Source organism: Columba livia, chromosome 9, assembly GCF_036013475.1.
Source record: "Columba livia isolate bColLiv1 breed racing homer chromosome 9, bColLiv1.pat.W.v2, whole genome shotgun sequence".
NCBI classification, from domain to species: Eukaryota; Metazoa; Chordata; class Aves; order Columbiformes; family Columbidae; genus Columba; species Columba livia.
Window position 1 is genome coordinate 1,174,716 of NC_088610.1, and position 25,981 is coordinate 1,200,696.

Below are 25,981 nucleotides of genomic sequence, written 5' to 3' on the forward strand. Positions count from 1 at the left end.
TCAGACCAAAATGAATGGAGAAAGCACTGCAATAACACCGGCCGTAAGCAATTTCTGGGCAAGCTGTCCAGAACCGGTTGTGTAACAGCAGCAAGTGCTCATCTAATAAAGATGGTGCACAATTGCCTCCTTTACATTTGGGAAATCTTTGAGAAGATCTCTCAAAATAAGCAATTGCCTTGGGCTAAGTCTCTCCCCCGCCCCTCAACTCGGGTTGTACATATGTGGGTGATTTGGAAGAACGTTTTGAAGTCTGAGCTGGATGTCCTTGAAACAAGAGCCCAAGAGCGCACGCAGGAATCCACACCAGCAGTTTCCCTCACAAATTCACTGGTCACTGCACATTGTCAGACAGTAAAATAATTACTGAAAAATATCATGCTAGTGCCAGCACAAGACAGACGTTTGAGTGCCCCAGAGTGCCGTCTGAAGCCCGTGGAAGTACGACACCCACGGCAGTGCCGTCCCAAAGCTCTGCCGCAGCGGCTCAGGACCTCAATATCCAAGCCCAGCATGAAGTTTACATCCTTCCCACTTCCCCTTCCCCAGGGGCAGAAGAAAGTGTTCTCACCACAACGCTCCCCACCCATTTCCTCAGTAAGACGGTCAAGGCTACCAAAATGCTCAACACCACTCAAGTCCCTGTCTACCTGACGGGCTGACCCCGGCAAAGGGCTTTCCAAGGGCAAGCGATGGAGCAACCAATCCCGCTCCAGCTGCTGTGGTCTGAAGCTTGTGTGAAACAACCATTTCCCTTCAAGCAGAAGGTTTGCACCAACCAACACAAGTTTTTTGAGTTAATAACCACAGATGATAAAACATGTGAGTGAATTTAAACAAACTTTAGAAAAACTTAGAGGTAAAGTTAATAAAAGCAATGATGTAGATGCAGCTCCTGGCCGGGCAGCGTTATACTCACATTGCTGACCAGCCCGTGCTGGGAGAGTGTGCTGCAGGGAGAGTTGTGATTTTCCCCCCCCTTTATACTTTTAGCCCCAAATATCTGCTAGCAAAGTAGATGGATGTTTGATCTGACAACGCAGCCATTCCTCCATTGTTACTCCCAGCAAATAAACAAAATATGATCCACTTTTACTTTGAGAAAACAAACAAAATCTTCTTCCAAGCCTAGATGTGCTTTGTATTTTGGCACTGTTTGCAACAGGAAGGAAAAGTAGGTTCATCAAGTCCTGAAGGCTAATTGCTTATCTGTTGTATTCTACAGAAACTGCTAAAATAGCTTGAACCCAGACCTGTCGCTGGTTTGCCATTCTCTGTGTGCACATACAGTGCTGCATCTCGCTGTTACTGAGGAAAACTGACATTTTTGCTCCTAGGCAGATAAGACTCCCTAGAGTACAAGATACAGCAGCAACCTCCACTTCTGTAACCAAAAACTTCACACACAAATAGATAAGAATGTTAATATCCTGAAAATACAGCTATTAGTAGCTTTTTCTAATAAAATTACAATTTTATGATAAATCCTTAGGCAGTTCAACATTACACATGAGTGTTCAGTTATTACTCCAAGACAACCCGTTAAAGCCCTGTGAAAAGGCACCCAGTTGTATGTCAATACCTTTTCTTGCCTAACAACATGGAAGGGTCTCAAAGCACCATTACTAATTACAACTTCAGAGCAAGAGTACAAATAGGATGCTTTAACAGTTTTTCCCAAAACTTCGCAATCTCCACCTCAAAGTACGCCAGTTTTTCCTGCGTTTTCAATTTGTGCCAACTTCCCCCATCAGTTCAAATAAGCCTCCTCTTCCCTGAGCACTCCCTCTGCAATGCATTTCTAGTCAGCAGTCACATCTCCTCTCAGTCTCTGATTTTCCAAGCTAAACAAACCAGACTCATCTATTCTCCTGGTCACTTCTGCAGTCCCATTCTCTGCCTGTTCTGAGTTCCCTTTACTTGAACAAGGCGTTAAGCTGGTCCGGGCAGCACTAACACCTTCATCTTACTCCTAAACACCCTAAATTGTGTGTGTTGGAAGCAGATACATCACAGATGTTGCCACACCTCGTATGCTCTGTTCTCCAGCACCTCTGGCTTGCAGCTGCTGGTTCCCATGCTGGAGCAGAAGCGTTCAGTGCTTTCTTCCAGCCGAGGTCTCTGCCGTTCCCCCAGAGGCACCGCGCACTCCCACAGGTGATACCTGCAGTGCTGCCGTCTGCTTTGGGCATTTCTGCTCTAAGTTCAGGGGGTTTTCTCCCTTGGCTGGGTATTTTGGGGGTTGGTTTTGGGTGTTTGTTTGTTTGTTTGTGGCTTTTTGTTTGTTTTACACAAAACACAATGTTTAAACTACTCCAAATAAGCACAGAGCTTCAGCATTCTTATTTATGCAGTCCACAAGAGTTTCTTGCATTTAGACACCTCAGCTGGAGGTGACCAAATGGAATAGCATGTACTCAGGTTCTTACAGCAACACAGGTCCCAGAAGGGTGTGAAGGAAACACCAGAGATGAACACGGTTGAGCAGCAAAGTTCAGATCACGTGCCTCTGTCGACACTTCCAGCCCCACAGTCTCTGCGGGAAGATGATCCTGTGGTTTTTAAGAACATCAGCTGAGGCAACAGGATATTTTTATTTGACTCGCACGTGAGGTCCAACGGTTCTTCCAGGTTGCAGGTTCAATTACAGATAATAACTGCGTCGCTGTACTGTGACCTTCCAGATAAGCCTGGTACAACTGAATTAGCCCACTGCTCTGAACAAGAGAGTGTAGTTTAGATAATATGAGCAAGACTGAATTAACATGACATCCTACCAACAGCCATCAAATCCCTATTGACACAGGTCTGGAAAGAGGTGGAGAGGCCAGGAGATAAAATTAGAAACTAAGAGAGAGAATTAATTACAATTATGGAAATGCAATTTAAACAAAAGGTTTGTATTTCTGAGAGATCTTCAGAAGAAATAATTGGCATAAGTAGGTGACTCCAGTAAGTGTGAACAGCTATTCTCAGAGCTGCTGAGACAAAATCAGCTGTTTGCTAAGCATGTCACAGCTTCTGTTTCACAATTACAAGATATTAGCATTCATAAATGTAGAAAAATAAACTAATCAACAGCTGTGTGTGCGTGCTCCCTGAAGAGCCATGCTCGCTGTATCACAATATGAAACTGTAAGAGTAGTAGCTACCAAAAAAATCATAAGAAAACTGTGTAAATTAGAATTAAAGGATGACAGAGCTGGACACATGCAACCCAAACACCGAAATGTCAGCAAATCACACGGGGTTCGATCAAAGTACCCTCCCTGCTAACAGATAGTACCCATCCCACATAAAGTTCACATTACATTTTCTTTCCTAAGTTCACAGTGGTGTAAAAAGAAGTTTTAAAGTAGAATTTCCTTACATCTGTTGGAGGAAATACAGTCTGAGGCACAGGTACGTTCTGGTTTAGCTGTCTGGCATTCACTTCATCATGCAAAGCCCAGAGTTCAGCGCACAGTCCCACTTGGTCTCTCAGAGATGAGGAGAATGGGTCAATTGAAACACAAGGTGGCCACCAGCAAGGGGGACGAGCACCCAGCCTGCTCACCCATCCCTCTGCCCTTTGTCAGGTCCTACGGGATCAGCAGGCTCACCAACAAAAAACAAACCCTTAAAAAGCTCCATCAACCCTTTTATCTGTAGCAGCACAGACCCCTAGGAAACCAACTTCTCTCAAGCATCAGTAGCAACATGCTCATTGCTGGGGACATGCACACATCTCACATCCTGCTGCTGGGAACTGTCACCTCTGCCACTGTCCAGCAGGGACTTCAGCTCCCTCCAGATCCGCAGAGCCAAAGTATCTGCCACTGCAGCGCCCTGCTTCGGCTGAGGAGACAAATGGGAAACCCTGAAGGATTCTGTCAGAGAAAAATAATTATTCCTATCTGGTCACCAATGAAAGATAAATAAATTAAACAAGCCATAGAATCTTTCTGCTCTAATATTCCTACTAATTATGTCTTCTACTTTAGACAATTACCACTCTGCAGACTCATCACTTCAATAGCTGTTCACAGATTACTGGACTTGGTGCTAACGGATCATTATCCAGCCTTCATGGCATTAGCAGGATAAAGACATCATGCTGCTCTGTGATAAAATACCACCTCAAGTCACAGAGCATGGATCAGACTTTCCTCTCACTTGATCCAGAATAGCGAAACTGCAAAAACCCATTCAAAGCGTAGCTGTTCCGTGGTAGAGAGAAGCATGAGTAACAGATATTTACCAAAGACAGTGCAAGAGTGCTCAGATTCAGCAAAGGTGAACCTGGGTCAAGATACCTGGGAGACAACTCTCTCCTTCCACAGTGTCAGAGAACTCAGAGGGAACACGATCCCACCGAAATCAGCGGGCCTGGGCGAGCAGCCTGAGTTTCACTTGAGAAGCAGAACAGTTGTGCCTGGAGATGACAGGTTCACCAATGGCAGATTTGTGAACTGTCTTCCCTGCAATGCATGCCCCAAATGTAGCGCACAGATGAATTAATATGACAATGCTGCTGCCAGACTGACTTACAGAAAAGTTATTAACATCTTTCCAGTGTCCCAAATAGAACTAGCAGTGCCTACTGGCAAGAAAAAAAGCAGTACAGGGGAAAATGGTGTTATCTCTGAACAGGCTTTTGTTAAGAAGATGCACAAATTGACAAATGATTGATTCTCCCACTAAAGCATTAGTTTCATCGATCGTGACATAATCACAGTGACAAAAATGCAGATAGAGCTTGGCTTACAGTGGGTTGCATTATAGTTCCGTGAGCTGCAAACCTCCCCAGCTTCCTGGCAAACACAGTGAAAATGGAGATGTAGGTTCTCTGGAGAAAAATATTACCTCTGCTTTCAAAAACTTAAGTATTTCTATCTTTAATTGTTAAGCATTCCATGCTGCTGTTATTAATAGTGCCAGAATCTGCCCTAAAGCAACAGTTTTAATCACTGACCTCAAAGGGAATAAGGAATTCAGAATTTGGAGCGCTCAAACAGCACAGGGCCAGCTCCCAAATCCCAGGGCGTCCTCACCCACCGCAGCATGGGCCGGGCCCAGCACTGCTCCTTACCCTGCCCAAGGGTGAAGCCCCAGCAAAGGGAGAGAACCCACGTGGGGAATGCACACGCTGGCAAGTTCATATATCAGGTTTTAAGCATACAAAAAAGAGGTCCTGAAAATTAAGTATTTGATATCAAACTGTCTTCAGCGTATTTCCCAACTTTCCTATTGGAAGGATATTTCGAATAACTGAACAACCATAGCACGTAATCTGTAAGGGCAAGAGACTAAGATGTAAGGGACTAATTGAAGACAAGAGACTAATTAGAAATCGCTATTAGGCATCTATTTTGCATAAACTTCTGATCAATATTTGGAAGTCAAGCTCTTTCTGACACTTTCAATTCCCCCTCACTAGCAGCACAAAGGATGGATGCGCACCTGCAGATTTTGCTGGAGCCATTCTAGAAACACCTCAGGAGGAAATGTTTAAGTGTAAGGCAGTGCCAGACACAATCCATTTCACCCCAAAACGCAACCACCACCTAAACTCAAAGCAACTCTGCCCTCTGCAACTGCTGCTCTTCTCTTCTCCAGGCTTTAAGGCTTTGGTTAGAGCTGTAGCTGCTTCCCTGCCAGGAGCTCCTGCCTGTCGGCGGCCCCACACGGCTAAACCAGACCCGGGAAGGGCGCTCTGTGTGCGGAGCAAGGATGCGCGGGCAGCACGGGAGCGCCCCCTGGTGTCCCGCGAGCAGCCAGCCCGTGTCCGTGACCCCCCCGCACCACCGGGACACCCCCGAAGGGTGCAGACACGGCCAGAGCAGGACCCAGCGCTGCCTTCCCAGCAGATACAAATCATCCATCAACCCCTCGGAAATCTTAGCTCAAGAAGCCAAAAATGTAAGTTATAACTCACCATGAAACACGCCATTGTCCACTAAGAAGTGCCTGCAGTACTGCAGACAGCTCTTCTTATCCAGACTCCAGTAACTCATTGTGGGATGACGTTCTGCTCACCATCAAAGGCAGAGACCTTACAAAATAAAACAGAGTATTGATAATTATGAGTTAACTCACAAGAAATGCAAGCACTATGAAAGTATTGGTGCCCTTTATGCAAAATAGTTCATTAGCTTCATACAAGCATCACAACAAGTGCAGTCACTCCAAACATGCCAGTTTCCAAGGATACACAGGCTATGGGTGCGGGTGGATCACTTGGACGGAGCCAGAGCCGGACTGTCCCCGATCCTCACCGGCAGCACGGCTAAGGCTGCTGGAGGAGCCCACCCCGCGCCGGCACTGCACCCGCCAAGGGCGCCTGTTGTCACAGCCCCCCCCAGAGCCCCCGCAGGCTGCTGTGGGGCCAGGGAGACATGATCAATTTAATCCATTTAATGATGCTGTCCCATATTTCACAAACTACAGACACAACACAGCAAACACCACAAAACTATAACTTCTCCCCAGGGAAGGTTACAAAAAGAAGTAAATAAAAGGTAATTCTCTCAGGATTTCAGGAGCACAGAGTAGTGTTATGTGGACGTGGAGCCCTTGGCAGACATTCCCCCATGGAGCTCGCGACGAGCTCTCCTGCAGATGGGCAGTTTGAGCAGCACCTTTGAGGTGGCACAGTAACACCAGCCATGCAGAATGTGTGTCCTTGAACCCCAAGGGATCCCAGCTTTGCACAGGGAAAAGGTGCTCTCAACCCAGAGCACCAATGCTCCCCTGTGCTGAAGCATGGGATAAGCTATTGATCTGCTTCACCACCTTTTCTGCTTCCCCCGCCTCCATCACACAGCTCATCACCAACAGGACCAAACAGAATGAGGAGGAACAATACCCTCCCTGGGAAAGGCCACCAGCTGAGGACATCCCAGAGCACAACTAGGGAGCCCAAACGCTCCCCCTCGACGGCTGCCTGAACCTAGTGCTCCCAGCACTGGCACAGGATGACTTCTGCCCCAAACGCCAGCAGCGCAGACAAGCCCATCAAAGTATTCGCGGGTAACTTTTCACAGATGCTATCATCAATAAGTGCTGGGAGGGGAGAGCAGTCTTTCTGGACAAGGCCCCAGAGCTCTGCTAGGCCAAGCCTCCGACGGCCAATTTTTCTTGGATCCAGCCAATAATATTTATAAACCGGTTAAAATGGAAACGCACAGCAAGCCAGCACAAAACAAAGACCAGCCTGGTGAGGGAAACGCGAGTGGCTGAAGCCAAGCACTGGCAATGTGAGAAACAACCCCCTTCAGCCCCGGGAGCGTTTCCATCACAGCCACTCGCTGTTCCACTCCCGCAATCCAGGACAATGGGAACAATCGGAACAATTATTTTCAGAGACATAAACAGTAGAAGTTAACTCATTAATAAGCTGGTGGTTATAACTCAAGACAAGGCTGTATTTGTTTGAGTCATTTCATTGAACTTCCATTCAAACAATTTCAGTCTTTTGTTTTGCAAGTTGGACCTTGCAAAAATCTATTCCACCCAGCAGGACTTATTATGCACAGTTACGGTTACAGCCAAACAACCAGCAGTTCATATTGCTTTGATATTTGCTGCTGGGAAAACAAAACAAAAACCCCATAGACTCCTTGATCTCCTGTTCTGACACCAAATCCTTTCACTGCTCCTTCTCCCTTTGCTATTTTATGAAGTTCAAGCCTCTGGTTTCATGGAACCAGCTACCTTTTCCTGTTACACACCCACTTTGGCCTCCCATTTTATCTCCCTCCCACCTTCACTCCAGTCATCCCAGCTGGTTTCTCGCCCACGCTTGGCACAAGCAACTCCAGCTGTCTGTAGCCAAGCAAACCGCCAGCACGATGTAAGGACACTGCTGTTCAAGCCTCCTCAGAAAGCTACTTTCAGGGGGCCCAGTAGCAAATTCCACACAATGAAGATGTTGCAGATGTGGGATTTGCCTCTCCACTTTGTCTCTGTAGGGAGGAGGGATGGTCTGAATGATCCACTGCAGGTGTGAGCCAGAAACACCTGTTTCTGGTTTGCTCTGTCTTAAAACTATCCCAGTCTCCACTGCAGTATGTGTTTGGGGAATTGTTTACACTAAAGGCATATTTTAGTCAAATTTGGAATGCTAAACAGTAATACCTGTTACCTCTGCCTGGCCACATTTCTACATTTCTTGGACTTTCGCCCTTCCCAGCCATGAGCTTTCACTACAGCTTGCCATAACTAGGGCCACTCTTCTAGCATTAATTAGTAAGGTACAAGCTGTTAGTTACTTTTAAAGTGTAGGAGTAATTTACCATTGTGGTCCAGCCTACTGCTAGGCTTTTTTGCTTTAGGCTATAAAAAACATAAGTGGCACCATGTTTTAATTAAGAAAATTGTATCAGATATTCATCACTAAGAATTTACGCAAAATAAAAAGAGATCTTATCTCCTGCTCAGCTCCCACACAGAACTCATGTCATGGGGGGAGGGATTTACGGGGAAAACGTTGCTATTGATCTGTCCATGCAGTGGCTCTGAAAGGAAGCCCTGGGCCCCCTCCCCGGCCTTTCACGGCTCCTGCCGATACAATCCCCCTTTGTTCTTGCACAGAGGGTTCTCCCACACCACGGTGGCCCCTTGAACAAAGGTTCTCTGGCATGGCAGGGATGAGGGCAGAATCCCAAAGTGGCTGCATCAGCTGACACAAACATCCTGGAAGAAAACCTCCGTAAGAAACACCAGCAGTTCTTCGGAAGGTCCTCAGAGTTCTTTGCTTGCTCTGTTACAGAGTGCGGGAGAGCCCAGCCTGGATCGTGCCTTACTGTAGTGTACCAAAACAGGCAACCTAAACCCAACCAGCCACATGCTCTGGGCCAAAAACCATCATTCCAAAAGAACAAGCACTTAGGAACTTAACTGTACACAAATGTGCACCACTCCAGCAACAGTAACATTGCAGAAAAAGAGCATCCTGTATATGTCAGACCTGAATGGTATCCAGATTGAACATGTATAACTTATTTTATACAAATAGAAAAAGTTAGATGAGTATAAAATTCCAGTAAGCATATAGTTATGTTTAAATAAGTTACCAAAAGTCTGAACAAATGTAAATCTGAGTTCAAAACTACTTTATGCAGTTACTTGATAACACAACCAATAGAGACTTTTCTGCTCTACAGGTTTCTCAGCTTTGGGGTTTCACTATTTCAGAACAAGCAAAGTGTGTGCAGGTTCAGCCCTGAGCCTGGCACAAGGCACTATTCATTCTAAGAGGTAAAGCAACTGGTGCTCCACTACCTAAGCTAAGAGATCTTACTCCAGTGTGTCAAGAATGCATCTACTTTATAGCTAGATAAAGTGTATTGACATGTAAACTGATCAAGTGAGTCTATTACGCAGTCTGCAGAAACACGGGAACTTGAAGAAATTTTCTGTTTTGGCTGATGAATTTCCATTCAACACGTGTCAGCTGTGTTCCATAAGAGATGTCCTTCCAAAGAGAAGAGCAAGAGCTAATATGAGTTCTGCTGAACCACACCTTACAAGAATAACTAATGGAAGTAAACCAATTTTGTACAAACAAGTTTGACACAAAAAAAAGTTCAACTTACATATTCATGCGTGTATGCATGCATATACCTGTGTCTGTGTAGACACTGACAGATGAGATGAACAAATATGCTGGGGTTTTTTTTGGTTATCAATATAGTGGGTGAACTCCTCACAAGAAAGTTTTGTTATATGCATGCTTTACGAAATTATTCTATTACAAAAGTTGTAGAGAGGAGTGTATGAGATACTTGTGAATTCAGCAGAGCATGCATATGCTCTGCTTAGGTTGTGATAGATGCTTCTTACTAGAAGAAGCTTAACACAGAAAACACAACACAGTCTCCCCATATTCTGCAGTTTCCTCTCTTGCACAATAAAACCCCCATGTTTTAGTGAGGTGTCAGAGAAGTAAGATGCTCATCCCAGGGATCACAATGTGTTATGCCAGGAGCTGGAGAGAGAGCACTCGAGAGAAACATGTTCTCAGCTCAGGGTGACTGTTATGGTTAGCGCTAACCTATTTTAGAAAGTAGCAGTATAATCTAAATATTTATCTGCATTATTTAACCTGGACACTGTGCAGGTCCTGAACGTGAAGAGGGTATTAAGCTTATGGCCATTTAGCACCAGACAGGAACTATTTGAGTCCTGTGCACAGCTCAAGGGACAAGCAGATTAATTGGGAGTTAAGTGAGCAGGACACAGGGTGGAGAGATTTCTCATCTCACCTTTTCTCTGCTGCCCTCTCCCCTTCTTGTTTCTGAAGCACTTCAACAGATAACATTATTAAGTCAATCAGATATTGTGACTGGCTCCTACTAACAGGACAGATACTGCAGTTCACCCGTACTTCCCTCTGACAAAACCACAGCTCCTGTTTCAGAGCCTGCTGTTCCAGCATCCACCTAGTGGACGTATTCTGAAAGTATGATTCATAAAAATGTATTCCTTTCCTTAGCACAAAACGTTGTTGTTTTGGTTTGTTGTTTTGTTTGGTTTTTCGTGCAAAAGGGGAAAATGCAGAATGGTGAAACCAAGCATTTTGTTAAAAGTTCTTTCAAAGTACAACAAACAAACACCACATGTATTTGGCAATTCTGCCTTCAACTAAAGAGAAAGTCCAGAAAACACTGAATATTCAGAGGGCTCCAGACTTTGGAAGCTTGTACTTGTTTCAGATACCTGCTAATGATAAATTTTACAAGTGACATAATAGAAAACAAAATAAAAAATAGCTTAAAAATAAGAGCAATACAGAGTCAAGCAAAGGACACACTAAGTAATTGGAAATAACAGTGTATTAGCTCCAGCTCCGGCCATAGGGCACTCTTACGAGCATTCGAGACATCTGTGTGGGAGGCAGAAAGCCCAGCTGGCTGGCACTAGGTATCAGGAATATACTGTCCAGAAACACTGGTCTTTAATCTGGCAGCTGTGGTGGCGGTGGGGGATCCCAGAATCTCTGCTGAGTGCCACCGTGCATCCAGTGAGCTTCCAGTTATCACAAACAGGAAAAATAAACACCAAGTCACAGTACAAAGACCACTTTGAACTTTCCTTGGAGAATACTGAGGTGTAATACTATTCAAAAGCTATGCAATGTGGCTTCACAACAGATCTACATCCATTATTGAAACAGAACTGGGTTAACTGATTTACCTTACGTTGGAGAGTAAGCAGAAGACTCAGTTGCACACGTCAGGAACACGTGGGCTGCCCAGACGTGATCACTGGTGTTTCTGCACAACCTCTGAGTTCAATCAAGAAATGTCCAGATGAAGATCTACATTTCTAAAGGTGCCTCGGCACCCAGCAGCTTGACAAACACGTTGCAGTGGAAATCAGAGAAGACACTTATCCGAGAACATGCTCTCAATAGTCCAAGGGCTCATCCCTTTGCTATACTAATATTATGAAATAACAGATACTGAAGAGAGGGAGGGAAGTAATTTGCAATTCTGTTTATACCACAAAATGCAAGCAGGAAAATTTACGCTCTCACCAATTTCCTTTCCCTGGAGCATGTTAAAACCTGCTGCAGGATTTCTCCGAGGCTAGTTTATCAGTAGTTATCAACAGGAACTTCTTTCCAGGCTTTACACATGAGAAAAAGAGCTGCTGTTTCCAGTTCATGTTTTCACTTTCTAAAGAAAGTATCAACAAATCTTCTGGTGGAACCACCTTCAAGCTTTCAGAGACCAGCTGCTGCACATGGGCTGTATCCACAAATCAAAGTAGCCATCAAATGAAAAGCTTATCCACAGTTAGACCTGAAAACCGAATGTGAAGAGATTATAAAATCCTAATATGACAATATTTCATGGGGCATTCACCCATCTGCAGTCTTGGGCTTCTTATTTCACTAAGCCACTAACAGTCGCTCAGATATGGCTAAGCATTTAAGCTGGTCTGAATTCATGCAGATTTAGATTTAACTGTCATACAAACCCAGGCTCTAAAGGTTCCAAACATCATCTGTGCAAATCTCCACTTTAATCAGCATCAAATATCTACATTCACTCAAAATAACCTGCATGAATGTTGCTAAAGTTACACTTCCAGGAGCCATGCAGAACGGGCAAGGCATGGCAGCTGCGCCAGAGGATAGATCTATACTGCTGATACAAAGACAAGTTTTGACCACAAATCGGTGTTACTCTTAAAAAACAAAGTTTCAACTACCTACAGAGTAAACTCTTTTATAAATGTATGGATACTTTCCAGAATGTAAAGTATCTTCTATAAACAAAAAGCTTAAAAAGCACCAAAGTTACAGTTCTGATGTCAGTTTGCTGAAGTGGTGGAGAAAGCTGCTTCTAAATATTAGTGTGTTCTACAGCAACTAACAAACTACAGCAGCAAGAAACAGCATTATCATCACTTGTTGCCTTCTGTCACAGCTCCTGCCACATCACACCACAGCTCTCTTCGTTGTCCCCAACTAGTCTGGTCCCTTGTCCCAGCACCAACACTCTGCCTGAGACGCTCAGGGAACTGCTCCCAGCTCCACCTGGCTGGTGCTGAAGGAGCAGAAAGCAGGTGGCAGTGGCTGCACATCTCCCTCCTACCATCATCAGTGATCTGCGAGGTTCCACCTAACCCTAACGGCATCTCACTTGGGTCACAGCAGAGGACTGATGCCCACAATTTGCTCCATAAAGTTCCCTTTCCTGGGGAGGAGCAGGTGGATGTCACACACAGCAGCACACGCGGTGTCTGGCCAACAGGTCCCAGCCCCGCTCCTGCCCTGGCAGCCCACCCAGCGCAGGTGGGGGGCCAGTCAAGATGTATCAGTCCGTGCCATGGACAACTCCGACCTGCCTGATCCACAGCTGACAAACAGCAAACCGTCGTCTTCCCATCTTCTGATGCAGCTTTTGTTTAGAGTCATTTCTCTGCTCTTTCTGGGAGGTCACGAAAAGCACGTATCAGCACAACCTGCTGCTGAGGAAGGCATTAGAAAGCATTTGAACTGACTGCCCATGGCAACAGACCCTGAAGGGGAATAAGCATTTGCTCCCCACTCCTCAAGAAGCCTAAATGGAATTTGTTTTTCTCCTCTTTAAGGAGTTATTTCCACGTCGTTGACACACTGCTGCCTCTATTGCTCAGCAGACAGCTTCTCAAGAAACCTACCTTGTGCACCAAGACCACAAGACCCATGCACATGTCATCAATTGACACAGTTGGTAATTGCCAATATTCTTCCCTTTTTTCGTGTGGGGACACCATGAGCCAATGTGTCGATCACCTGCAGCTGGAACTAAGACCAAGCAAAGAATATGAGGCTCAGCAATGCCCGATTTAGACCCACACAACTACAGCCGACACATCCCGCACCCCATCCCAGTTGCACGCTTGGTCATGCCCAGTGTGCACAGCAACGTGAACTTTGCGTCGGTTCCAATAAATCTGGTCCGTAATGAAGCATGGGCTGCTGTACACAACAGCTTGTCTCCACTCGACATTTCTTGCAAGCAACCTTGACTTATTCCAGGTTGAAGAGACTCACGTGGACCTCTCTTACTGAGACTGTTGCACATGGCCCAGCGCCCTTTAAGTGGTTTTGCACTGTTTACTGGTGGACCTGACCCCCACAAGTTTACGCTGCATCCCCAGCATCGTGTCCCCGGCTTTCTCTAGCACTGAAACAGGTGCTTGCTTCCAAATGGCTGTCAGCAGCTCTGCCCACCTCTCCCCTCCCACTGCCCTTCTGGGAACCTTAGTAACTGCCTGTCTGCAGCAGCAGTGGCTCACCTTCTGGATCTCACCTCTAAAGTAATGACAATGCCCTCAGTGCCCATAGAGACAGGAACAAGGAAATCACCTTTGTTACAGAAAACAATTCTGGTTTTCTAAAATAAACAACAAAGAAAAGGAAAAGAAAAGCACACATGCACCTGTCCTGGCAATTAGATCAGTCTGCACTAGCATTGACCAACCTCAGCAGTGCTCCCCTTACGGACTCGGAAGCAAGGACAGATTTCCCCCCGCCCAGTGCAGAGCCCGTGGTTCACACCAGTTAACCTCCAGCACGCTGCTCAGCTCTGCTCCACCACCTGCGGGAACCACGTTCTGCTGGTTCGTGGCTCTAACAGCCTTCCAGGACAAGAGACATCGTGACAGCTCAGAACACGCTCTGCATCCTACTGTGCCAAGAGGAAAATACTTAATAACTATGCTCATAAAGCCTCTTCACTTCAACTCACTCAAGTAAATCTGAAGCACGAAAAAGTGTTTCTGCAAGACCCTACAAGGGAATTACAGACGGCAGTCTCAGCTCCTCTGACACAGGCAGGGAAAACTGTCCTGTAGAAGACAATACAGGAGGTCTCTAATAGACCTCTGCTTTGATTTTTGAATGCTTGTGATATTTTTTTAACATTCAGCCTTCTTTAAATTTATTAACAAAAATCCAAAGCCAGAACAGCGCCCCCCTACACATCCCCCAAATCCACCACCCCGTGTAGCTGTGGCCCTGGTTTTGCCATCTAAGTGATCGATTTTAATTAAATTGGATCTTGAGTGACACCTTAAAAGAAAATCATAATTCAGATTTCATTAAATGAGAACCATTCTATTTATGGAGAGATTACTTTGTAGAATCAACAGAAATACACAGCTCCAGCATTAAAGCCTTCTCCAGAAACAAAGGGGAAGCTAAATATTGAACAGAGGGCTAATTTTCATTCTGCGTTTTGATGCTGCTCATAAAACTGTTTCCCTGCCCCGAGTATGTCTTGACAGTGTTTTAAATTACAGATCGACTCATGCAGAACTGGGATCTGTTAATAGCGGGTGGCCTCTCCTTCACTTTTACGGAGTGAAAATTTTATTCCTCTTTACAAATACTGGTGATTCTGATCAAAGTCATCGCGGGACACCGCCTCACAGGGTGAAAGGACAGAAGCATTAAATCAATTCCCCAGGCAACCTCCCAAGCTGAGCCAGTATTGTTAAAATAATGAGTTGTGCACCGCTTGATCCAAAACCACCAGCTGATCTCCGTTTTTTTTTTTAGACAATGGGTAGCATAAAAGCAGAAAGCATCTGCAACCGGTCAGATCGTTTTTCACAAATCATACATCTTCAACTGATATAACATATTTTTTCTATAACAGCCTACTGGCTTTTTTAAACCTAGAAAAAGCATCCTTCAGAGTTTGCTCTTTGTTTTGGTTTGGGTTTTTTAAGTAATGTTCTCAAACTTAATGCAGGGAGCTAACATTCAAAGAAACATGAAGACTTTTCACAGCATGCACGCACTCTGCTGTGTCTCACCTCCCAAAAAGTCCGCATTTTCTTTCCATATATCACATTATCTTTTGTGCGTCTTGTTGCAGGGTTGAATCCTAATTTTTTAGTAAACTTACGTGCAGATATTCTTTCACATTTCAAAACAACAGACACCCAAAGTTTTCTTTTGCTTCCTCCAAGTTTTGTAACATATGGTCCAGAAGTCCCAAGGACAAGTAAATCAGGAGAGTCCACTGAAAACAGGCAAACATTGTGCTTTATAGCTCAGGAGTTAAAGCACACTTTAAACAAAGAGCCTATGACTACTTCATCAGATAAGCCTTATATCTTTCTCCCTGGAATCTAATAACACTTCTTCTAAAAACACTTTTTGGTCAGCTAGAGTTGAAGCTCCCAGAATTACACAGCTGCTTAATTACAACAAAACATGCACAGACTGTAATTCCCAGCTCACTGTACTTTCTTTTTTTTCTCTTGGGAAGAAAAAAAAAAAAAAAAAGAGCAGTTTTATGGAGTAGATTATCAGCCCTCAAACCAGGTATTTTAGGTATTTTTAGGAAGGACTCAATGCAGCCAGCGGTTTGACTATTTCAGCACAGGTTTGCAACCAAGCGAGCTCCTGCGACTCTCTCCGGGTGATGTCCTCCCCTCAGCGGGGTCAGGATTTTACGTTAAGCCTCATTTAACACAGTCTGGTTTAAATCTAAGGCACACCAAGTGGCTGCAGTTTTCTCTGGCTTTATCTCATCACGGAACCAGGTACTGCAACTGTTCCGACACAACATTCAAGCAGAGCCTCCCTCGCCATAAGGCAAAAGTCGGTTTTCTCCTCCAAGAGACGGGGCAAAGGGCCCAAAAGAAGACTGGAAGTTTATCCAGCATGATTCATTATTTAACCAAGAGAACAAACACGGCCACCGCAGCCGCCGGAGCAGCCCCTGGTGCCTCCGGCCGACCCCGGCCACAGCTCGGTGCACCGGGCGAAGCCCCCGGTCCCGGCGGCGCTACCACTTTCCCCGGGGAGCCCACGATGCTCCCGAGGGTGCCCCGGGCCGGGCGGCCGCGGCTCCGCAGCTCCAGGGGAAGGAAAGGGCACGGATCCTTTGTAAAGCGGCTACAACAGCGTCCCGCGGGAGACACGGTGTCTCACCCACCGGAACACTTTAACCGACAAAAAAAAGTTACACCTTGTAAACCCTCACCTGAACTTTCTGCTGCAAACACCGGCAAAACCCAGCACCAGCTCCCAACACGAAAGCCCAACGAAGGCTCCCAGAGGGGCGGGGACGGGTCCGACCCGCCACCCCCGGCCTCACAGCAGAAGCCCCCGCGGGGCCGCACCGCGGTCACCGCCCGCCCGCCCACCCACCCCTCGGAGCGCTCCGGCAAGAGCATCCCACCCGGGGCCCGTCCCGCCCGCACTCACCAGGGGACACCGAGCTCGGCCGAATCCCATCCGCCTCCGCTACAACCTGCTCTCCGGTTCAAACACACGGCGCTGCTGCCCGCCCCGCCCCGCTCCGGCCCGCCCTCCGGCGCGGAGCGCAGGGCAAACCCGGAGCGGCACCGCGCCCGGAGCGGAACGCGCTCCCGCCGGCCAGCGACGTGGCGGCGGAGCCTGAGGCCGGCGATCCAGCCCCGGTGTTGCGGCGGCCCCGCGTCCGCTCCCATTCAACCTGCTCCATTGTGTCCGCTCTGAGCCGGTGGGACGCCGCGCCGGCCCTCAGCGCTGCCCCTCAGAGCCGGCCCTCAGCGCTGCGCGGCCGCTCCCGCCCTCAGCGCTGCCCCTCAGAGCCGCCTCACCTCACGGCTGCCGCGGGAAGAGGGCGCCTTTCTCTCAACCCCCGACGGAGCCCCTCCACGGCGGGACTCACGGAGCGCCCCGAGCTGAGGAGGACGGTCCGCCCTGAGGCGATGCGCGGTCCGGCGGGCACTGAGGGCGCGGGGCGGTCCCGCCGGCGGCGGCTGCCATGGAGACGCGCGGGACGGGACGGCGGCAACGGCCACAACGGCCGCACCTGCCGCGCGGCGGCCCCGCCCTTCCTCACAGCCCTCCACTCTAAAACTCCACTTCTACTGGTATAATTCAATTAATTAATTTAATTACATATCAAAATGTTTTTAATCACAAACTCCGTGCGTTACCTGGGAGACTTTCCATTCAAATAATCCAGGCAGGGAGAGGCAGAGCCCTTCACAGTGTGTCAGAAGTGCAAATCCACATCAAAACCACAAAACTTACTTAGGTGATTTCCTTCAAAGAAAAATAAATAACCAAAACTTATCCCTTTTGCTATGAGTTTTTAAGCATTGAGACAAACAGTAATTTAGACAAAGAGTGTGGCACCTGCCAGTGTCAAAATATTTTTCTAATTTAACTGTGAGATTATCAATATTAAACAATTAAATATGCAAAACAGATTAAGATGTTCCGGACAAATGGTCTGAAAGCATATACAAGGATTTTTTACCCCCATTACCACTTGTCCATGGGATAAGTAATGGAAATAAATACACAAGCCATCAATAAGTAATCACAGATGAGACCTGCTCTGTTTACTCCAGCAAATGTTTTGACCTTTCGATATTTCTGTCGTCCCCCTCTTTGCGTATTTGATCTGATGAGGCCGTGGGGTGTCTGTGGACAGACTGGTTTTACTGGGGGTCCCGTGGGCGACCGGGGAGCGTTTTGTAGCCAACCAGCAGGTGTGAGCTCTGACAGACTGGGAGAAAGGGGACGATGGAGCCCGGTGACTCGCGGCCTCTCCCGTCCCAGGGAACCCCCGTGGCTGTGTGGCCAGGCCTTGCTTCGCCAGCCCCTCAGGAAAGGGCACTGCCAGCACCAGCCTGCCGCTCCGGGTGGGCTCCGAGGGAGCCTGGCGGTGTTTATGGCAACCATTTGCCTTACATGCTGCACCAGCCATAAAACCCCGTGCAACGCTGGAGGTATTTTTCGTAGTTGGCCATTTGGAGGCATCTCCTTTCACTCCTTAAGATCTTTTTGTATTGCTCGCAGCGTATTCAGAGTTGCAGGGCCAAGGCACATGAGCTAAATCGTTTAATTATTGTCATTCTCAGTCACGCAAGAGCTGCATTCTCTGCTTGGAGATATTCTTGTGTGCACTGCTGCTGTGGCTGAAGGAACAGGATGATGCTCCTCAAAGGGTGTTTTTCTATAATAAAGTGCTTTTTCTCCCCTGACCTACCAGCTGCTTCCTCAGAGTTATTTGTTCCTACTCCCCTTACGGGTTTTTCAACAGACAGGCCTCCCGCAGAGACAAGATCTGCGGCCTCTCAGGCCTCGCACATATGGAAAGCGAAGCTTTGAACTGAGTTGCGCTGTTTTGAGGGGGAAGGCTGTGGTGCTTAAAAAAACCCAAACAAACAGATAAGCCCTGGATGATAACAAAAACAGCATTAACAAGCAATTACAGGAGTTGGCTCTCATGAAGTCATTTGTCACTGCAATCTCAGATCACTCGGTTGCTCTCTGTGAGACCAGTGTTGTCCACGACAGCACCGACCCCTTACACAGACCTGCCTCCCCGGGTTTGTTTTCTGACCAAGAACTGTGGTAAGAGCACATCACCAAAACTTCTTGTCCTGTGCAAAAAACATGGAAATGCATGAGAAGCCCAAATTCAAAGATTTCCATATCCCTCTCCATAGTTCCTTCTGAAATGGTTAGACTACCTGCAGCCTCAAACACAGGGAAGGAAACTTCACAAATTTAGTTCCAACTAAGAGTAGGACAAACAACTGACAAAGCAGCTGTGTTGGCACCTTTTAAGTCCTTCACAAGCCACAATCGAACAGAAAGGATACAGCAATTCACTGTAATTTAAAAAAAAAAAATCTAGGGCTTTTCTGAACTTCACCAAGGATAATAAGGGCTGTGAGGGAACAAACTTGGTTCTTATGTGCCCTCACCTCACCTCTGCTCGCCAGAAAAGTACAATAGCACGAGGTTTCATGAGATTTTTCTCTCAGCTTTACAGTGGATTTTTGCATTAAATCTTCCTATCACTCATTTACAAATCAGAAGTGCAAAGTCCAGGTAGAATTATACAGAAAATCCACGCCATAACTGTTCAATTATGCCCAGTTAGGAAGAGCTCCACTTCCCAGATGTAGGAGCTGCTATAATCACTCACAGGCAGCAGATTATTGCTGAGACTGAATTCGTAGTTGAAGTTAACACTGAATTGTGAGTTCTGCTTTGGAGGATGGGACAGCCGACCCTGAACGTCCCAGTACCACCGCAGTGCCTGGCCCTTCGCTGTGTAATGCGTAAACCAGATGCACCACCTATTTTCATGTATTTTTAACAGGCGCAGCCCCGTGGTTTGCAGCCCCGCCGAGGTCTGTCCCTGCCCCAGAGCCGCATCCCGTCCCCACGCTGCTTTCAGCACCCAATCTGGCCGTGAAATTGTGGCCAACTGCTCGCTGTGCTTTGCAAAAACCAGCTTCACCCCCGAGGGGACCCAGGAACAGCGCTGAACAAGCACGGGCAGTTATTCCTACCGGAGGAAAGGAGCTCGAGATTGACAATTTTGCCCTGAAGTCCGCTGTACTATAACATAGCAACTAATAGTCAGATAAGCAATGCTCAACTAGTAAGATTTTGGTTTTGTACCACACACTTCTCTCGAGTATTTCATTGGTAAGGAATCACATAGAAAGAAAATCAGTAAAATACTTCACTTTATATTGGGACTGTGGGAGGTTAAATAAAGGTTGAGTGCTTGGTACTGAAAAATGTGACAATGAACATAAGAAATTCAATCTTTATTCTGAGAACACTTACAAAATAAATAACAATAGACTCTGATATACTTAACATATTTCAAAAATAAAGCGAGAATTTAAGTTCTTAGCGCAGTGTGGTCCACCTTTCCAAATTGCATCTTCAAGTTTTATTTCAATCTGATTTTAGATATTTACAGAACCATCAGAAAAAAAACAGCATCGGTTTTTCTTCTTCGAGTGAATGTTGTCTTCTAAAAATCTGGATTATTGACATATTATCTTATACTCTTTGATATACCAAGTGATATTTTTTCCAAGAAACTCCGGTTGTTATGACCTTATCGGCTTTTTAAGATCTGCCATAACAAATCACCTTTTATGTGGATAACAATGCAACCCATTACTCAAGATGAAAGATTTTTAAACCACAGATAACATGCAAAAGTAGCATAAGAACAGAAATCAAACAAAACGCTTGTCTATAAACACATACCACAAGCTTTATAAAGGTCTGAAATGGAGTTTTCTAAGCCATGTAGTAATGACACGTACCAGAGAAGCATTTAAATGTTACATTTAAATTATGGCACTGTTTTTCATCATAAACTTCTACTGTCCACAAAGCACTTAACACAGGCAACCACCATTCCTCCAGACAAGTCTTTTTACCTTACACAGAGTTTCTTAACCAGCTCACAAACTGTTTCAGCATCTGTACAAATTTATTGCTGCTTATACGATCTCTAATTCTTTCCGAGTAACTTTCTTCTTTCCATATTCCCTTCTTTTTCTTCAAGGCCTTCAGCTCGGCGCGCAGGAGCCTCTTGTGCAGCCTCCAGTAGAGACGGGACTCGTGGTGCAGCCCATCCACGCGCGCTGCTCTGCCCAGCCCCTGCCGCAGGATCTCCTCATTTAAGCACACGCTGAGAAATCGCCCCTATAAAATCGCACAATAAATACGATACTCACGTCACCTTTAAGACGGTTTTACTTAGATACAGGCTTTACTTCTGAATTCAGCGTTAAAACTGAATACTAGTGCAAAACACTTGTGAGAGACATCTGATGGACTGAACAAGAGGCTGATCGGCACTTCACAGTATAGCCTGGCACCTACAGAAAAATACACCCACGTCACCAATCAGCCTGCAAAACTGCTCGTCTTCCAATCAGACCTACAAATCCAACACTGAAAATCCGCATCAAGATATATAAACTATAAATAATGACATTCTTTAAATGTACTGAGATAACTGAATCGCGCAACCACAGACTCAGAAATGCAGACAAAAGGCAACTTTTGTCACTCTCTTTACCTTGTTTACTAAAACCAGGCACTCGAGCGCCTCGTCCTCCCTCCCGAGGAGCTGGAACCAGACGATCTGCGAGGGCCTGAGGTGCCGCTGCAGCCAGCCCAGGGCGCCGGGCGCCAGCTGCACCCCCGCCAGCCGCACCAGCAGCAGCCCTGGGCCCTGCCCTGCGCACAGAACCGCGTTAGGAGCACAGCACCCTCACACACACCCCCTCAGCTCTTCTGAACGACGTTATTGCCGTTGACTTAAAAAAAACTACCCGTTTTAGCTCCCCAAAGCACTCCTTGCAAATAAGACTTTGGTCTCACCTCTCCAGTAAAATAAATGTAATTCAAGATGGCACAAGTGGTTTCAGCTCGTTTGTTTCATTTTGCATACAAATAGAACTGCTTTCGTTAGCAGTCACTGTTATTTTCTCTGAAGGGGCAGAAGCAACAGGTGAGGTATTTGCAAAGCAAGTGTGTGACTCGGCTTCTGCCAAGTCTCAGAAAGACTGTCCGTGCGTAGGGGTTTCTATAGGGCTGTATATAGGGGTTTCTATAGGGCTGTGTATAGGGGTTTCTATAGGGCTGTGTATAGGGGTTTCTATATGTAGCTGCCAGATCCTCATCCACAAATAACCGCAAATCCCAATAGCATTTGTGTCAGGAAGGAGATGAGCCATGCAAGCAAGCCAACCGCCTGAGTGGCAGCTTTGCTGTCGGAAAAATACAATGATAATGACACTAATTAACACAAATAGTACATTGGGAAGCTCTTTTTACAGCTCTCCTTCCAGTCCCGCATTCCCCAGTCTCCCACCTGTAAAATGCGCAAAGCCCACAAGGCAGAGCCAGAACCGCACCGGCCCTTTCTCTCTCTGCAGACACACCAAGGACATCATTTCATCCCTGCCCTCATTCCTCATGCTCTTTTACTCACACTTTCTCTGGAGCGATGTAAAGAAAGGAATGCTAATGGGGACGTGCTCCACTTCCAGGCCTTTCTCGGTGATGTGGTGTAACTTGCCCCGCAATTTCACGTTCTTTTCTACAAACGCCGCGGGTATATCCAAAGCACTTGTAAACTTGGTTGTCTGTTGATGGCAAGAAGAACAAGACAAAGTTTAACAAAAAATGTAGAGCAGTTACGACCACATTAAATCCAACTTCTTAAAACAGTTTGGCAAATTACAGATCTATTATCAGACAGTAAGGGCAAGTATAGATATATATATATATAATAGCGACCAGCTGCAGAAGCCATTATGTGCCAGCCTTGCCAGACACTTCGTGATGCTCCTGTTTTACAGGACTTGAGGCATTAGGGGTGGGCGTAAAGCAAGGTTTAGAGGAAGAACAGAAACGGCCATTTTTTGAGTGGTGCACATTGAAGTTCACTTAATTCCCACGAAAAGAGCGTTTTAGCAGCGGCCTGAATGATGCTGGAAGCGGGGAGAGGAAGCTGAGACGTGGGTCAAGTCACCGGCAGAGAACAGACCCAAAGCACAGGCAGAGCAGGGAGGAACTTGGGTACGGCAGTCGAAGAGGAGAGGGGCAATAGCAGGTGCACACCTTTGAAGAGATCACAAGGAGATTAGATTTGATGCCGGAGCTGTCGATGAACGGCAGGATTCAAAGGGACAGTTACGTGGTCATTCAGGAAAACCGAGCTTAGCGGGAGCCACGACTCGGGCCGCGGCAGCAGCCCCTGGTTGGGCTGCAGGAGCAGGACGGGCACTGGAGGGACAGCACTCTGAATGCAGACACCCATTTCCAGGGGGCTCGCTGTTAAGGAGCTGTTTGCAGAACACTGACCCACACGGTGTGAGAAGCACCGAGCTGCTGATGTACGACTGCTGGGAGACACCGGCCCCCGGGGCAAATAACCCAAAAACACCAAGACTAAACTCAAGGATCTTTCTGTGCGATGTTATTTACTCAGGAAACCTTCCGTGTGCGATCCGTGAGGCGTCCTGCTAGGAATGCAGGAATTCAGGCCCTCGCGGGCAGAACGCATCAAGGTTTTTACAAACAGGAATTGTTCGAGTCTGATCGCACTCGCACTGGAAGCTCCAACAGCCTCATTAACGCATTCACAAGCCTCTGGCTTTAAAAACACCAAACCAAACACCTCCTCCCCAAAACAAACAGAACAGAAAAAAATATTCTGATGACATTTGGTAATATTTTTAAGTAAAATCTTTACACAAATATTCTCCCATAGCAAAGTGCATTTGGAATTGTGCAGAGGGAAGCTCGGAGGAACTATTATTTTTTAAGCAGCTGGAAGAACACGGCAGAATGGGTCTGAGACGCAACTTTGGCTGGAGCTGGCGGTGACACCTTAGTACAGGGCACAAACTGGTCATTTCAACAAGTGAACGAAAATTTATGGTCCTGCTTAAAAATATCTGAAAAAGCAATTCTGTTCATGGAAGTAGAGAGAGAAGATCACAGAATCCCAGAATGTCAGGGGTTGGAAGGGCCCTGGAAAGCTCATCCAGTGCAGTCCCCCCATGGAGCAGGAACACCCAGATGAGGTTACACAGGAAGGTGTCCAGGCGGGTTGGAATGTCTGCAGAGAAGGAGACTCCACAACCCCCTGGGCAGCCTGGGCCAGGCTCTGGCACCCTCACCAGGAACAAGTTTCTTCTCATATTTAAATGGAACCTCCTGTGTTCCAGTTTGCACCCATTGCCCCTTGTCCTGTCACTGGTTGTCACCCAGAAGAGCCTGGCTCCATCCTCCTGACACTCCCCCTTTCCACATTAATGACCATTAATAAGGTCCCCCCTCAGTCTCCTCTTGTCCAGCTCCAGAGCCCCAGCTCCCTCAGCCTTTCCTCACACGGGAGATGCTCCACTCCCTCCATCATCTTGGTGGCTGCGCTGGACTCTCTCCAGCAGTTGTGAGATGTGAGGGAACCCCCTCACACCAATATCAGCTTTATCGGGACTAGAGGTGTGAGACAGTTTGAGATGTACAGCAGAGCGACGAAGCGCTCGGGAGCCGGGGATGCAGAACAGGCTTATGAGTTAGAAAACGAACCAGAGCGAGGAAGGGCGCTCGGTCCAGGCCGCGGAGATGCCGCCCGAGCGGGGACACCGAGAACGGCCGGCCCGCCCGCAGCCCCGCACTCACCATGCGGACACTCCGGGCCAGCACCAGCACCGCGGCCACCGCCAGCCCGCTGCTCAGGCTCTGCGGGCAGAGAGAGGCGCTCAGCGGGGCTCGGGGCGCTCAGCCGCTCCCCTGGCCCCGCTCCCCCGGCCCCTCACCCGCAGCAGGCTCAGGTGCGCGTCCGCCCACTCCGAGAGCCGGGCCAGGCCCTCGGCCGCCCCGCTGCGCCGCTCCGCCATGGCCGCCGCTCCTCCGGGCCGCGGGGAGGGACGGGAGCCGGGGCGGGGACACGGGAGCCGGGGCGGGGACACGGGAGCCGGGGCGGGGACACGGGAACAGGGGCGGGGACACGGGAAGCGGGGCCGGGAGGGCGGAACCGGCTCCTGGGGATCGCGGCCGCAGGGGAGCGGATTGGCGGGTCGGCCCCAACAGGCGGTTGTAATGAACTTCCACACCCGAGCACGGTAACGCTCGGACGGCTCCAAAGCCAGACCCTGGCAACGGCCGGGAGCGGAGATCGGTGCCCTCCTCGATCTGGTGTAACTTAAACAGAACATTAACTGTTCAGAGCTGTCAGACAGGTCCCCCATGGCACCGTGGGGAACTATTTTAAGAGAAAAAAACAACTCTGGAACTCTGTATTCATCATCATTTATTATTTTCCCTAGCAAATATTTGTAATTCGTTACCAAATGGCTCAAGCCAACTGTTTCCATGGGCAGAATCACATGCCCGTCTGTGCGATGTTCCCATGTGGTCTTTAAGTTAATACATGCACCGTAAGAACATAACCAGACAGTGGTATAGAACCGGATTGCTGTTTACACAAGGCTTCTGTGTCAAGCCGCTTCCAGGTGGTACATGAGACAGTAAAAGTCACAACTTGGGATTTCAGGAAAAGCATGGATTTAGTCAGCAATTTAGAATCCAAGGCGACAAATCCAACGCATATAAAAAAACCCAACCAACCAAAATAAGGTTCAAATTCTTAAATTATTGTCTAAGAGGTGGGGACAAGATGTGGTTCAAGTAAGCGGCCCTTGCTCCAGCACAGCCACAGAACTGAGGTGCCTCATACACAGTGGTGAGGAGTGAAAGGTGCATCCACCTTCAGCTACAGATCTCAGATATTCTTACATTCTTTTTGTGCTTATGCAGAGGTGAAACTCGAAGACTTTTAGTCTGGGGACTAAAAACAATGTGCTTTTCTTTAGGCTTGACTGGTTCTGCTGTGCTTGAAACAACCGGTGCGAAAGTGCCGCGGCTGGACGGCAGATCTGCAGCTCAGGGCTCGGGTTTCCACAGCCCTCACGGTGTCACTCGGAGGGGAGAGGGGACACAGAGGAACGGGCGTCAATGCCAGCTGGTCACACTGTCCCCTTCTGGACACCTCCTCACTCCTCGTGTCACACAGGCGCTGTGTACACACCCGCAAGTCCCCTCCCCTCACTCAAAAGCTGGTATCAATTGACTCCTTTCCTGAAACACACAGGAACAAAAGATCCACAAAGCCCTGGAGTTTGGGTCACCAAGCTGAGGACA

At 47.4% G+C, this 25,981-nt stretch overlaps 2 protein-coding genes across 14 annotated transcripts in view; both read right to left on the reverse strand.

Moving 5' to 3' along the window:
- The window catches only part of PLCH1 (phospholipase C eta 1), an 87,722-nt gene extending 70,497 nt beyond the window's left edge, over positions 1 to 17,225 (reverse strand). For 2 of the 12 annotated variants that reach the window (XM_065073368.1, XM_065073359.1), the window contains exons 1-2: positions 17,080 to 17,215; positions 5,918 to 6,034 (exon numbers count right to left, since the gene is read on the reverse strand). In XM_065073368.1, coding sequence (XP_064929440.1) covers positions 5,918 to 5,996 — 79 coding nt within the window. In that variant the 5' untranslated portion in view covers positions 5,997 to 6,034; positions 17,080 to 17,215. Of the gene's footprint in view, positions 1 to 5,917; positions 6,035 to 11,178; positions 11,795 to 16,702; positions 16,963 to 17,079 lie in introns of those variants that run through there. The other 10 variants (XM_065073360.1, XM_065073358.1, XM_065073367.1 and 7 more) reach the window with 6 other exon arrangements.
- A 2,824-nt stretch (positions 17,226 to 20,049) lies between these two features.
- On the reverse strand, positions 20,050 to 24,764 carry C9H3orf33 (chromosome 9 C3orf33 homolog). Of its 2 annotated transcripts, XM_065073387.1 has the most exons (5): positions 24,598 to 24,764; positions 24,461 to 24,520; positions 22,260 to 22,413; positions 21,342 to 21,502; positions 20,463 to 20,962 (listed from the first exon to the last, which is right to left on the reverse strand). In XM_065073387.1, the coding sequence occupies exons 1-5, from the start codon at positions 24,676 to 24,678 to the stop codon at positions 20,696 to 20,698; spliced, it is 723 nt and encodes a 240-aa protein (XP_064929459.1). In that variant the 5' UTR covers positions 24,679 to 24,764; the 3' UTR covers positions 20,463 to 20,695. The 2 variants fall into 2 exon arrangements, with proteins under 2 accessions (XP_064929460.1, XP_064929459.1); XM_065073388.1 differs by lacking the exon at positions 24,461 to 24,520 and having other exon boundaries at positions 20,050 to 20,962; positions 24,598 to 24,701.
- Positions 24,765 to 25,981: the final 1,217 nt, after the last annotated feature.